Source organism: Sceloporus undulatus, chromosome 2 (assembly GCF_019175285.1).
Source record: "Sceloporus undulatus isolate JIND9_A2432 ecotype Alabama chromosome 2, SceUnd_v1.1, whole genome shotgun sequence".
Classification (NCBI taxonomy): domain Eukaryota; kingdom Metazoa; phylum Chordata; class Lepidosauria; order Squamata; family Phrynosomatidae; genus Sceloporus; species Sceloporus undulatus.
The window spans coordinates 20710294-20724897 of NC_056523.1; the positions used below are offsets into that span (position 1 = coordinate 20710294).

Sequence of the window (14604 nt, forward strand, 5' to 3'; positions counted from 1 at the left end):
ATTTTGGTATTGGTATTTTGGTATTTGTATGTACAGCGCTGTGTACATTTACAGCACTTTAGAAATAAACAATAGTAGTAGTAGTAATAATAATAATAATAATAATAATAATAATAATAATAATAATAATAATAATAATAATAATAATAATAATAATTCACTGAGGGTCCTGGAACCGAATCCCAGTGGATACCAAGGGCTTGCTCAGCCATAGAAACCTATTGGGTGACCTTAGGCAAGTCACACTCTCTCAGCCTCAGAGGATGGGGATGGGAAACCCCCCTCTTATGAAACTTGCAAAAAACAACAACAACCCTGTGATAGGGTTGCCTGAGGCCACACACTGCACTCATCTGCACTGACACATGCTATGGAATCCTGGGACGTCTAGTTTTGCTGGGGCACCAGAGCTCTCTGACAGAAAAGGTGAAATACCTCACAAATGTACAAATTCCAGAGGTCCACAGCACTGATCTGTGGTAGTTAAAGCAGTGTCAAACTGCATTATTTCTGCAGTGCAGATGAAGTCAGACCTTTCTGGGGGGATACAGACTCTCCCTTCCCACCTGCCATAAGGATCCCCATGTTTCTTTCCCAAACATGTTCCCAAACTGCTCAATAATATCTAAAAGGAAGACTTGCCAACTTCTGCACCGCCAGGTGGAGATAACAGGGTGACCAGCAGCGGTCCTCTTTTTCCAGGACACGTCCTCCATTCCAACCTTCTGTTCAGGACAAATTTCAAAATGGTCTCCTTTTGGAGCATGAATAATAAGCATGAATTTATATTTACATGAGTGTTTTCTTTTTTTATTTTGTAATGTCCTCCATTTTTCTTGAATGTCCTACATTTTGCAGTGCCTTGTCCCAAACTTTGAGGTTAGGACATCTGGTCACCCCGGAATACAAGGACCGCCTAGCAGGAGGCATCTACACTGCAGAAATAATCTGGTTTGACACCACTGTAACTGCTATGGCTCAGTGCTATGGAATTCTGGGAACAGTACTTTGTTGAGGCACCAAAGCCTTTCATTGCCATGCCTGAATGCTATGGAATTCTGGGAACTGTAGTTTATTGTGGCACCAGAGCTTTTCACTGCCGTAGTTCAATGCTATGGACTTCTGGGAAATGTAGTTTCCTATGGCACCAGAGGCTTTCACTGCCTTGGCTCAATATTATGGAATTCTGGGAGCTGTAGTTTGTTGTGGCACCAGAGCCTTTCACTCTCATGGCTCAATGCTATGGAATTCTGGGAATCAGTCCCCAGAATTCCATACCACTGAGCCATGTCAAACTGGATTATTTCTGCAGTGCAGATGCACCCTCAGAGTAACTTTAGTTAAGAACAAGAGTCCTCTCAAGATCTCCTCTGCAGCAAGCGCCGCCATCTTGGCCACAATATACTCCTCCTGGGCTGGAGTCCCCCTTATTCGCGCCAGAGAGGCGTCTCTACGTTCACAATATCGCGATATTTTCCTAGGGCGCCGCCATTTTGGACGTCCCTGAAGAGATTAAACCGGAACAGCCCTCTTTATTCCAGAACCGGCCTTTGCAGCGGCACTTGGAAAGCGTCTCAGGATTACAGATATCACTCTGACTCCCATATTGTTGCCAAAGTGCCTTCTGGAGGCGGTTTTCTACGTAAGCCAAATCATCCGTACACAGGCCATGGAGGCAGCCATGTTGTTGTACGGCACTGGTGGTGAGTAGGGAGGCTACTTCCGGTTCCGGCGGAGAGTGCCGCTTCCTTTCTCTCCCTGGGCCTCTGCGAGGTGGCAGGTCCGGGCCAAGGGCCTCTGTTGAATCCGCCGCCATCCTCCGTCCCCCGCGGGAGCTCGAGCCTTCTCAGCCGCCGTCATGACGGAGCAGATGACCCTGCGCGGGACCCTCAAGGGCCACAACGGCTGGGTCACCCAGATCGCCACCACCCCGCAGTTCCCCGACATGATCCTCTCCGCCTCGCGGGGTAAGAGGGCGGGCGAGACCAAGAGGCAGGCAGGCGGGGGGGGGGGCTGATAGGGCATGAGTGGGAGAGACCATTGCACGGCGGAGGGGGACCTGGTGCCAATGCTTCCCTATGGGCAAATATCCCCAATGTTTCCCAGTGGGCAAATATGAGAGTCGCAGGCCAAAAAGTAGCATTTGCAAGCTCTGCAGTGGCACTTCCTGGACAGCAGTGGCGGGTGGTGCTTGTGTGCTTCTTCTCTGTCCCAATGATTAAATATGACATTGTCCACTGATCTTCTTAATGGGGTCTGAAGACAAGTCCTGCAATTATGAAGGGACAGGAGGGTCATCTAAGAGGAGAGCGAGGGACTTCCTTTGGGTCCAGACTGGTGTTCAAAAACCTTAATTCTTAGCAGTACCACAAAAAGCTAATAAAGGTGAACCCACAATTCAGAAGTAATGAAGAAGTACTAACACAGGTACAGTATCTCATAGAGGCAGACAGCTATCAGGCTTGCAGAGCCTGTTTTGGTTCCAGAAGCTTGAGGACAGCCTTCAGAACCAGGTGAGAAAGAGTGGCCCAGACAGGCAGACATACATGGAACAATAACGTTTAGGGAGCCTCTGAGCACATGCAGAAGGCTAGAATTTGGGGTAATCAGACCTAAGTCGACAAGCTCCGTCATGCAAATATCCACTGATCTTTCTCCCCACTCTTCTTTTCCAGCAATCTAGCATAGACCTGTAAAGCTGTCTTGCTGTTACTGGAAGTCAAAGGAGTTTTTCCTAATTTCATGCAAATCTGCCAATGGATCCTGATCGACCCTGTTGCCTTCTGCCCAGGCTTAGTACCATGAGCTTTTCTTCTTAGTGGGCAGCTCCAGTTCAGAAGAACTTCTTCCAGACTTGAGGGAGGCAAAAAAACCATCAAGTGGCCAACTTTTTGCCAGAGCAGGAATCTACTACTAAAATAGGTCCCTAACAGCTGGCCATCTAACCTGTTCAAAAACTTCCCTTCAGAGTTTTGGCTTTTGGACCAGAGGCTTCTGGTCCCTAGGAAGTTTCCATGAAAGAAGCAGTTGTCCCCAGTGGGCACGCATGTTCAGAATAATCTCTGGTTCCTCACATCACATTGCCTGAGAAGCACTGGCCTATTCCACTGTTGAACAGTTCTTGCCATCAGGAAACTATTCTTAATGTTTAGATACATAATATTACAGTGGTCCATCCACATTAGCAGGGGTTAGGGGTGAGGGACCCCTGTGAATGTGGGAAAACCACAAATAAAAAACCAATGTTTTTTTTTTACCTAAGAGAACACCTCTTTAGGAAGCTTCAGATCTCCCAGTACAACTCTGCCAGAGGTTGATCATAGATTTGTGCAGGAGCACCTACAAATGCCTAGAAAAGTGTTTTCTCAAGGAATTTCAAGCTTCTCCAGTGCACCTCTATGGGCAGCTTCCAGCAGAATTGCACTAAAGGACTTAGAGATTCCAAGAGAGAACATATTAATCAAAGCCGCAAATGTAGAGTGCCAACTGTACACCGTGTCCAGAGGAGGGTGACCAAAATGGTGAAGGGTCCAGAAAGTATGCCTTATGAAGAGAAACTTAGGGAGTTGGGTATGTTTAGCCTGGAAAAGAGATGGTTAAGAAGTGATATGATAGCCCTGTTTAAGTATTTGAAGGGATGTCATGTTGACGATGGAGCAAATTTGTTTTCTGCTGCTCCAGAGAATAGGACATGGAACTATGAATGCAAGCTACAGGAAAAGAGATTCCACCTCAACCTTAGGAGGAACTTTCTGACAGTAAGAGATGTTTGACAGTGGAACAAACTCCCTCGGGAAGTGGTGGAGTCTCCTTTGGAGGTTTTTAAACAGTCTGGATGGCCATTTGTCAAGGGTGCTTTGATTGTGAATTCTAGCATGGCAAGGAGTTGGACTGGATGTGGTCTCTTCCAACTCTACGATTCTATGAATCTATGAACATTTGGTAAGATCATAGTCTTGTAGCTTTTCTGGAGTAAGTGGGATAACGTTCCTTCCTTCATCAACCTTAGGATCCCTGGGTCTCAACCACCTTTGGGTTGTATTTAGTTATACCTGGAGGATGCCTCAGCATGGCTCTTAGCCAGGCACCTTCTTGAGCATGAGACAGACCATCACCTTGGTCATTCATATGTTCAAGTATATAGGTCCATCTTGGTACATCTTCCTGTATGCTGTCCGCATATCTTAACATGTTATAGCTATATTCCTTCAACCATTCACTATTTGTCATTTCAAAGATTATGAGGCCACCATCAGTACAGTTCCTGTTTGTAACTCAGCAAATTGTCTCATCGTATCATGAAGAGGCACGTTCAAGGCTGTGTTGAAGTCTGCTGTAATCAGAGTGGGCATGCAACATATTAAGCACTAAGGACCACACAAGAAAAAAAAGTCAAATTGCCAACACTTTAGCATCTGGCCAGAGCAAGAGAATTTTTAGCAATGTATGGAGAATGTGTTTCTTGGTGTTCTGCCCTTGTGAGTGTAGAGAGGTGTAGTGTACAGGATGGATTCTTAATGCTGCGATGTTGAAACTTCTTGTGCTGGAGGAACTTGTTACCGAGTGTAGCTGGTCAGACCTTTAACAAAGTTTATTTAAAAGAAATATATAAAAGAAATCCAATGATCTAGAAAGACATACATAGGAAGCATGTAAATGGCTGTCACTTTCATGTTGCTTTAAAGAAGAACCAGTGTGGTCTATTGGTGTGAGTGTTGGACTAGGATATTGTGAGACCAGGGTTTGAATCCCCTCTTAGCCATGGAAATCCACTGGTTGCACTTGGGCAAGTCACACTCCTAGCAAACCTCCCTGGAACAAATTCTACTAAGAAAACCCTATGACAGGGTAATGGTACGAAGGCATACAACAACAATTTGACAGAATTTGGCAAAAGCCTGGTTGTTCCCAGGATGGTGAAGATGTACCTGCTAACACTTCAAGCTGCATCTGAAGACTTAGATGGATCAGAGCTCTCCCAAACAACCACTACCTAGAAAACATAGATGGCAGAGAGAAATGCCTGGGCAAGCCTTCTCCTTGATGTCCTCACTTCTTGTGTTCAGAACCTTCGGTCCCATGAGCATTTCTGTTTGCAGCCTGAGATGGTTACAGCTTGCACATACCTCAGGGGTAGGGCACAGACTGGAAAAGTCACTCCCCATGTTCTCCTGAAAACATGACTTGTAGTCCAAAAGATAGATTTTTCAAACAGGGTGGGTGGGCCGCTCTTGTCAGTCCTAGCCAGCTTAGCCAGTGGTGAATAATGCTGGGCATTGCAGTCCAACAGTACCTGCATGCCCACAAGATCCAGCTCACCCTTGCTTTGGTGAGAACTAGGGCCACAGGTAGAAGGTGAGGTGCTAGGCTGTAGGGAATGGGATTTTTTTTTACTCTTGAGCTCTAGGAAATCTTTGGGATAACCTTTTGCCATCCTCTCCAATTGCAGATAAGACCATCATCATGTGGAAATTGACCCGGGATGAAACCAATTACGGGATCCCCCAGCGGGCCTTGCGGGGCCATTCCCACTTTGTCAGCGACGTAGTGATTTCTTCAGATGGGCAGTTTGCTCTCTCTGGCTCTTGGGATGGCACTCTTCGCCTCTGGGACCTTACCACGTGAGTACAGCTTGGGAGAAAGTGGGATCCCATCTGGAAAGAAAAACTGTCCTCAGCAGAATGTTTAGGCATCTCCCTCAGTGCCAGTTAATTTTCTTCCTGTTCCCATTTATTATCTAGGTTCTTAATCCCTGTTCTATTACTTGGTGGTGGTTGTTTTTCTGAGTTACTTTGGGGATCAAGGTTCTTGTTTGCTCCCCCCCGCCCCGCCCGTCCCAATGATTAGATCTGACACACATCTACTGACTCCACTGGGGTTTGCTGAGATGTCCTGCAATTATGAAGGGACAGCACAGGGAAGAAGGGATGGAAACCTTTGCTTATTTCAATCAAGAATGATGAATTGCAAAATGTTTCTCTCTTCTGGGGGAGGATCAAAAGAGCTTTTGCACAGTTTTTGATGATTATTCACATTTTGGAACTATTTTGTGAAAAGTTGGTTCATGCAGAAAACCATTTGTATGTATTCTTGACATCTACAGCATAGACTGAAAAAATGAGGCTTTTTGACTTTGTTCAGAAAACCTGGTGAGGCTAAATCAAATGCTCTGGGAAGATCTAAAACACTCTCAAGTGGTTTTAAAGCAGTGTGAGTTTTAAAGTTCCCCAGTCAGGATGTGGAACATCTTTTGTATCTTGCATCCTTTTCATTTTCTAAAGTTCAGGGAAGAGAGCAGCACTTTCTAGAATATGCTGATCTTTGGGATGGATAGAATCAAAGATCAAAGCTTGCTTACTCAACCCACGTGAGCAATGTGACATGGTAGGAAGTTTGTTTTACTTCCTTCCTAGCACTTACCAGTTGCAAAAATTGTAGGAAGGGCCTTGTCTCATCACAGAATCATTCTTCAGAAAGACCCTCTCTTGAAATGTGGAGAACCTCCTAGAAAGTTCAAGCTACTATTTTACTTATTGGGCTTGATTATTGTCTCCAGAATCTGCATTGGAGCTGTGGGAGGATTGCAAGAGAGGAAATAGCAAGACAGGGTGAGGAGCATTTGGAACAGTGGGTTCATTCTTCACTGCAGTACGCTGAGTTTTGGAATCTCCTCCCTTACAGAGGCACCACCACTCGGCGCTTTGTGGGCCACACCAAGGATGTTCTGAGTGTAGCATTCTCTTCTGACAACCGTCAGATTGTCTCTGGCTCCAGGGACAAAACCATCAAGCTCTGGAACACTCTGGGTGTCTGCAAATATACTGTGCAGGTGAGTTTTCCCTTCTAGAGCTTGGCATTGAATGCTCCTGAAATTGAGTTTATAAATTGTCCTTTACGTGAGGTGCCCAGTGTACAGAATGCTTGGTGTGCCAGTAGTGGTTCCTGGTTCACACAGTTGCTATAGATGCTCTGAAGCCTCTTGGCAGTGAGATGTTACTGTGGAGAAAGGAAGATTTTGGATCTGCTCTTGCTTGGCTCTGAGGGAATTACATGCTATTGCCAACTAAATTTTAACCCCAGTATTAACATCTAAAGTAACAAAAGAGAGAGAGAGTCCTCTGCATAGAATTGCAAATAAGGAATACAGGAAGCGAAAGGCTTGGAAGTACAGGATATCATTGTCAGGACTCAAAACATGCCCCTTTTTGGAATACAACTCCCCAGAATCTCCCAGCTGATATTGCACTTGGACATGCTGGTTGGTGGATTCTGGGAGTAGTAACAAGTATTGGATAAGCTGTACTTTTAACAGGGATAAACTAGATTGCATTTAAGTGAAAGGAAAGGCCTTCGATAAGAGTCCTAATGGGTCAGAGTAAAGGGTTAAAAGATCCCTCAGTCTCTTCACAGAAGAGGTTCCCCCCTTTCTTGCTGTTTCATATTTTAGCCAGAGCTACCTGAGCTGTTCCATATCTGTATAGGATTTGAAAAGAGCAGGGGGAAGAGCTGTGCAGTTATTAAGAAAACTTACTGGGAAGATGTTAGAATATGGAGATGTTTAACTGCAGAGCTCTGCTATCCTGTGTGATGTAAAGTGAATAACTAATAGGATAATGCAGTACTTATGTGATATTGTGTGTGTCCCAGAGCATGATGTGGTCTGATTCATTAATCTGTCCTATGGGGGCCTGGTATGGGCCTTGGTCCAAAGTTTACACTTGAGCAGATTCTCACAGGCTTGTTGAATGCTCTTAGAATAGGACTGAGAAAAACCTTTGCAGCGTTTATAATGTAGGTTGTGACAGGTTTTGTTCTGTACTTGTTCCTTTAGGTTTGACCATAAACAACATTATGTTGTACAAAGTAGAGGTATCCTTTTACTTTAAATCTTAATTCAAAATCCTATAGTCTGGTGGAAATATCTACAAACGTATTTATGTTCTGCTCCTCATATACTGGGTAGCAGTATAGCACAACAGATACAACTAGAAGACCAACATGCATAGCTGTTCTGTAGTGCAGTGCACAAGCATGTGGAATTCTCCTGTCACCATCCGCTGACTATGGCAGGTGTGCATTGTCCACACACCCCCACACACACCTCAAAAAACCCTCATCCCACATGTTTAATGCAATGTATGTTTGAGATAATTGCCATTGGTCCCATCCATCTGGGCTAGTAATAAAGGCTTAGGGGGTGGGTCATGGTCTACAAGGACATTCCCCACCTGTGTTTTTGTCAAGATACCCAACCACAAAACAGAGCCAAGTGTAGTCCCATCCATTAGTTTTTAGTGGTGTTATAGTTATTGTTTCTGTGCTTCTGTAACCCTGTGAAATACCTTAAACACTGTAGAGGGCCAAGAAGGAATATTCAGTTGTCCTTCAAGTTTCCTATGATTAAGGGCACAGTCATTACCTTGAAAATGGAAAAATTGTGAATATTAGGCAGGTTTGTTTTGTTTGTTTTTTTACCAGAGAGAACACTTTTGTAGGAATCTGCGGCAGAAGTTAACCATAGAATTTCACTAGAGGACCTACAGATGCCTAGAGAGAACACCTTTTTAGTGACAGGAGCAAATATAGCAATCCACAAATAATCAAATCCACAAATGCTTCACCTGCAAATGTGTAGAGACACCTGTATGGGCCCTCCTTGATAGTGTTGGATTGCAGCTCCATCAGTCCCACCCCATACAGTTGATGGTGGGAATTCCTTGAAAGACATCAGTGGTTAGGTACCTGTTAGAATCATAGAATCATAAAGTTGGAAGAGACCCCAAGGGCCATCCAGCCCAACCCCCTCCCATGCAGGAAATCTAAATCCCCAACCCTCATTCATAAGCAAAAGGAAAAGTTGCTTCTCCAAAATATACAGGCTATATTTTGACAGGAAAAGAAGACAGACAGAATGAGTGGTGTGAAAGCCATGGAAAGTATATGTAAATACAAATATGTGTCCAGAAGGGTGTATTGGGTGGGAAGGCTTAGTCAATTACCTTGGATATTAAGTGTGGAATGAATTGGCTGTTTGGGGGTTTTTTTTTTTTTTTGCTTATCATGTTCCAGAGTTGTATTATGTACTATGCTGTTATTCTTAACTTCCATTTTGTTTTCTGTGCTCTAGGATGAAAGCCACTCTGAGTGGGTGTCCTGTGTGCGTTTCTCCCCCAACAGCAGCAACCCCATCATTGTCTCCTGTGGCTGGGACAAGCTGGTGAAGGTGAGTTAGAACACAAGAATCTCTCTTCAGTCCACTCTCTCCCACCATGAAACATTGAAATAGATGGGATTATTTCCCCCTCCCTCACTTCTGAAGAGTCACAGCCCAACAAATATTGGGAAATAATTCTTTTGAGGGAGAGACTTTGGCGTGAGATCTGATAATTTCTGTCTCTCAGAGAAGTCTAGGCCTAAAGCCATGGGTGTGGGACATTGCTGGCTTATGTATCCATCAGGCACTTGTGGATTGGATATTATTTGTGACCGGCCGTTGTTTTGCAGGCTTTTTTTTGGGGGGGGAGGGGGATGCATTAAGCAGACCTGTATCAAACAATAAAGATGTACAGACATGTATACAATAAAAAAGTGTACTAGTTAGAAGGCAGCACCTGAAGAGAAACAAGGGGAAACAGATCAGGCGTTTTGTAACTCTTTAAAGTGCCAGTAGATACTTGGCAAAGGCTTAGGAATTGACATCATGTTTCTGTGGCCAAAGAACTCATCACAGACTGACGAAAGCCCCAAACAAGTGTGTGGCATTCTTAACCTTGCTTTGTGTTTTTTCTCTTGTAGGTGTGGAACTTGGCCAACTGCAAACTGAAGACCAACCACATCGGGCACACAGGCTACCTGAATACCGTGACAGTCTCCCCTGATGGTTCCCTGTGTGCTTCAGGTGGCAAAGTAAGTTTTCAAAGCAAATGGAATGGAAGAGCTCTTTTCTTTGTTCTGCCTTCCTGCTTAATGTGTTCTGTGCAGTTTCTTGCCCTCAAAGCTACCTGGACATGAACCTGCTGGAGGAGGGGGAAATTTCCTGGGCCAAATCAGAGTGTCAAATTTTTTTGGCTACAACTCCCAGAGTTTTCCAGAAAGTATATCCACTAGCTCTCTTCCTCCCTTCTGCACTTTCTGAAACAGTCCCTGGGAAGCTGGGGCCGATTGGAGAAATTTTGGAGAATTTTAGTATAAAAGAAAATATGTCATTGGAGCATTTCAGCTTCTTTCAGGAGAAGCATTGGTCTTAAATTCCTCAGGTTTTCAAACAGCATGATTTGTGGACAGACGCATAACCCCTTCAAGACTGTCTACATCATACTAGTTAAGTTACCAAATAGAGATGTAGGGAAGCTACTTCTGTCTAGAAAGTGAAGTAAAGAGTTCAATTACACCCTCTAGTGTATTTGCCGAATTAGATCCTCTTATTCACATGGTGGATTATTGTTACTGAAATCTAGCATCTCTAGTCAGGAAGTCTTCAGGGGCTTGTTTACTGCAACTGGTCTTTTCTTAGTGAAAACAGAGATTAAGAAATGGGCAGGATAGATTCTTTTAAAAATATTTGTAAAGTAGAGTAGAAAAGCAGGTCTGTGTTTAGTATGTAGAACAACAGGCTTAAATTCTGATATGTGGCACTTCTGCCTAAGAGGGAGAATCTGAAATACAGGCTACAGAACCAGCCCCTATTGCTGCTGGATTCTCCATTCTTTAGAGCTGAGAAAACTAGTGACCAGTTTGGTAAGAATAATAGTTGATGAATTTCTGGAGGGCCTACTTCCACTCCTTTCCCACTTTACTTGGTGGGTTTTCAAGAGGCCCAGTATTCATCTGGGGATACTGTAGAGGGGTTGATAAAACTTCCCCCAAGCACAACTGACAAGCCATTTGTTTTAAAGTATACATCTTTGAGAAACTGCAGTGGAGTTCTAGTTTAGCATGATCATGACTAGAGTTTGAAATGCCATTTTGAGGGAAAGAGTTTTTAAGAACCTGGCCAGGGGTGCTTGATATTCCTAATCTCTTGCCTTGCTGGGGGTTGCTCGCACCCATTCCTGCCCTCTTTCTTCGGCCCTGCTCAGAACTTTGATTGATGGGGGACTTGCAGTTTACCCACCCACCTCTGCCTGTTGCTGGCAGATCTTGGTTCAGCTGTGATGAAACTTACGAGTGCCATCTGACTGTTTATCACCATGCGGATACTCAGAGGCTGTTTCTGAGCTGCCTAAATATAGGAGAAAAGCTGAATGTGTATTAATATGTATAACTAAAATGTGTGCATATATGTTCATTTAAAAGTATTCCAGGGGCCCAGAGTAGGTACTGATCAGGAGCCAGACTGGGTCCACAATTGGTTTCTGCTATAGCAATCTGGCATCCTTTTGGTTGTGTAGTTAGGCTGGCATTAAGATGTGGTCTGGGCTACGTTAGTCATACTCAGGGTTTGGTGAAGGGATAGGCAGCTGCATGCACTAGAGAAGAATAGAATAACAATAGGAGAGCGAGAGTGTGAGTGAGTATTATAACAAGAGAGGGACATGATGCAAAAAAGGGAAGTTATGTGGCCATGGCACAGTTATTTAATATTGTTTTGGGCAGCTTGTGGTCCTTCAGATGATGTTATGAGACTGTAGCTTCCATTACTCTTTCTCAATGACTATGCTGACTAGGGCTGATGGAAGCTGCAGTCTGTTCTAAGCTGGAATTGGCTGCTATTGCAGGTTTCATTGGTTCAGAGATCTGGCACCCATCACTGCTGTAAGATACACTTTAATGGTGACAAATATAGAGCTAATGGTTTAAGTGATGGATTTCAGTTCCTCCCTCTCTACAGCAGGAGATAGAATTAGCCCTATATGTATTAATGGCTGCAATGCTCATAAAGATTTTAAAATTTATCTCCTGAGTGCAAGGTCCACACCCAGTTCACCATTAGGCATCATCTGGAGTGGTCAAACACTACCTGCCCCATCTGGATCTTTGCACTGCTTACCTGAAGAATATGATTGTTACATTTGAAGCAGCAGCACCTGGCTTCATACTTACTTGAAGCTTTCCTTTTAAAAACATTAAACTATTTCTTCTGGTGATTTTCCTTGCATGTCACCATAGCTTGTTTTATCCTGTATTCTCTCTGATGACTTTGTCCTTCCATCTTAGGACGGTCAGGCCATGTTGTGGGACTTGAATGAAGGCAAGCATCTGTACACGCTGGATGGCGGGGACATCATCAATGCCTTATGCTTCAGCCCCAACCGCTACTGGCTCTGTGCAGCCACTGGGCCCAGCATCAAGATCTGGGTGAGTCATTGTTAAAATTCACTCACAGCGTAACCTGCATTGTGCTAAGTGATGCACGCAGATTGAAGAGTAAGACTGTCACTGCCTAGATGCTCATAAAATAGTTGGTGTGGTACAGAAAATAAGAGAGAAGAAGAGAACAAGAATTGGAATTGTAGGTTTGTATTGGCCACTGATAGAGGCACCTTCCTTTCAATCCCATCCACTGGTTGTAACATTAGCAGATATAGAATTTCAATGGTTCCTTTTACCATTCTGTTCTTGGCTTCTCTTTGGCTTGTTAATACATTTATAGAACTAGCTATGTACACAATATTTCAGAGAGCAAGGCTAGCCCTCTCCCAAAAATGTCTTTGCCCCAAGGAATGTACAGGGTAAACAGATGAGAGTCTCACAGCCTACCAGATGCTGCTGAAGTGCAGCTCTCAAAAGTCCTAGCAAGACAAGACAATGGCAAGAAATACTGAGGACTCTGGTTCCTCAACATCTGGAAGGCCCCAAAATTCCCATTCTGTAGTGAAGAAAGTTAAAAGACCAATGAAAGATCAATAGGGCAAGAAAACATGCAACTGCAATAATAGGTACTAGTTTCAGATGGTGATAGGCGCTATTGTTAGCACTGTTCAAAACTGAGCTGTTTGTGTGGCTTGGAGGAATATCCTATGACTACAGGATACAGAGCTTTGTTTTGTTTTTTGTGCTGTGATGAAACTGTGTGTGTGCCATCTGACCTTGCTTCCATGTGGAAAATCAGAGGCTGTTTCTGAGCTTTTGTTGCCCAAGCTCATTTGAATTCCCAATGGAAGATTGGGAATTGAGTTGAACTGAAGGTCACAACTGGTTTCAACCAATTACTCTTTGATTCTTATTCACAGGATTTGGAAGGCAAGATCATTGTTGATGAACTCAAGCAGGAGGTGATCAGCACCAGCAGCAAGGCAGAGCCTCCACAGTGCACCTCATTGGCCTGGTCGGCTGATGGACAGGTAAGGGCATGTTTCCAAAGAGGGGTGAGCAGAGTGGTTCAGTGGCCCAAGAAAGCTGGATTTTTCTGCTCTTGCACTTTAGAGGTTGTCATTTGAGGCCCGTGGCCTGTTTAGTTATCAAAGGAAAGCAGGGTTTAGTGATGCTGTAATTGGCAACCTTCTGGGACACTCTAGGTAAAAGAAGGATGTTAGCACAGATGTAGCAATCCCAGGAAAATGGTTCCTATGTTCTTAGAAATTTGAAACTGATATTTTGGAACTTTAAAACTTATTCAGATTTTGTTCAGGCTTACATCTGTGTATGTTTACAGAAAAGTGACGTGACTGGCATCTGTTTTGGGTGCTTTAGACATAGTATACCACACTATGATGACCACATGAATTTCATAGGGTTTTGTTAGGCAAGGAATATTCAGAGGTGGTTTACCATTGCCTTCCTCTGAAATATAGCCAAGGCTTGAGCGTGTCCAAAGGAGGGTGACTAAAATGGTGAAGGGTCTGGAAACCATGTCCTATGAGGAACGCCTTAGGGAGCTGGGGGTGTTTAGCCTGGAGAAGAGAAGGTTAAGAGGTGATATGATAGCCCTGTTTAAATACTTGAAGGGATGTCATATTGAGGAGGGAGCAGGCTTGTTTTCTGCTGCTCCAGAGACTAGGACCCGGAGCAATGGATGCAAGCTCCAGGAAAAGAAATTTCAACTCAACATTAGGAGGAGCTTCTTGACAGTAAGGGCTGTTTGACAGTGGAACATACTCTTCCCTTGGAGTGTGGTGGAGTCTCCTTCCTTAGAGGTCTTTAAACAGAGGCTGGATGGCCATCTGTCGGGGATGCTTTGATTGAGAGTTCCTGCATGGCAGGGGGGTTGGACTGGATGGCCCTTGTGGTCTCTTCCAACTCTACGATTCTATGGGTCTATGATTCTTCCCTTCTGTCTCTCTTTTTTCCATCAGACTCTGTTTGCTGGTTACACAGATAACCTGGTTCGCGTCTGGCAAGTCACTATTGGAACAAGATGAGAAAATACCACAAGGCACACGTTATAATTATGTTCAAAAAATTAATAAAAAAAATTGTGCTGAAAGATTTCTGTGTCCTCTTTATCCAAATACCAGAAAATGGAACCTCCTCCTTCTCTTTTATCTGTCCCTCACCTCAAACCTGGCTGAGAAATTCTGGGAGTTATAGTCAAAAAGAACATTTCAACTTGGGGGAGATGTAACAGCATACCAAGCTAGTGTTCTTCTGTTTTTTCTATACTAACACCAGAAACCTCATTGCCAAGATAGACAAATAGGGAAGTTTGCTAAGGCTAAAAGAAAG

General features: G+C 44.0%; 1 protein-coding gene across 1 annotated transcript; it reads left to right on the top strand.

The window, feature by feature from the left end:
* The first annotated feature begins 1741 nt into the window (after positions 1-1741).
* RACK1 (receptor for activated C kinase 1) lies at positions 1742-14365 on the top strand. Its single transcript, XM_042455057.1, has 8 exons — positions 1742-1967; positions 5450-5621; positions 6682-6829; positions 9128-9223; positions 9796-9906; positions 12157-12297; positions 13173-13283; positions 14235-14365. Exons 1-8 carry the CDS (start codon positions 1859-1861, stop codon positions 14298-14300), a joined length of 954 nt encoding a protein of 317 aa, XP_042310991.1. The 5' UTR covers positions 1742-1858; the 3' UTR covers positions 14301-14365.
* The last annotated feature ends 239 nt before the right edge of the window (positions 14366-14604 follow it).

Bases quoted from the DNA above. Each gene is read 5' to 3' on its own strand.
- RACK1 (XM_042455057.1), top strand. From the start codon at position 1,859: ATGACGGAGCAGATGACCCTGCGCGGGACCCTCAAGGGCCACAACGGC. The intron at 5,622-6,681 runs GTGAGTACAGCT...CCTCCCTTACAG, and splicing joins CGCCTCTGGGACCTTACCAC to AGGCACCACCACTCGGCGCT. The intron at 9,907-12,156 runs GTAAGTTTTCAA...CTTCCATCTTAG, and splicing joins TGTGTGCTTCAGGTGGCAAA to GACGGTCAGGCCATGTTGTG.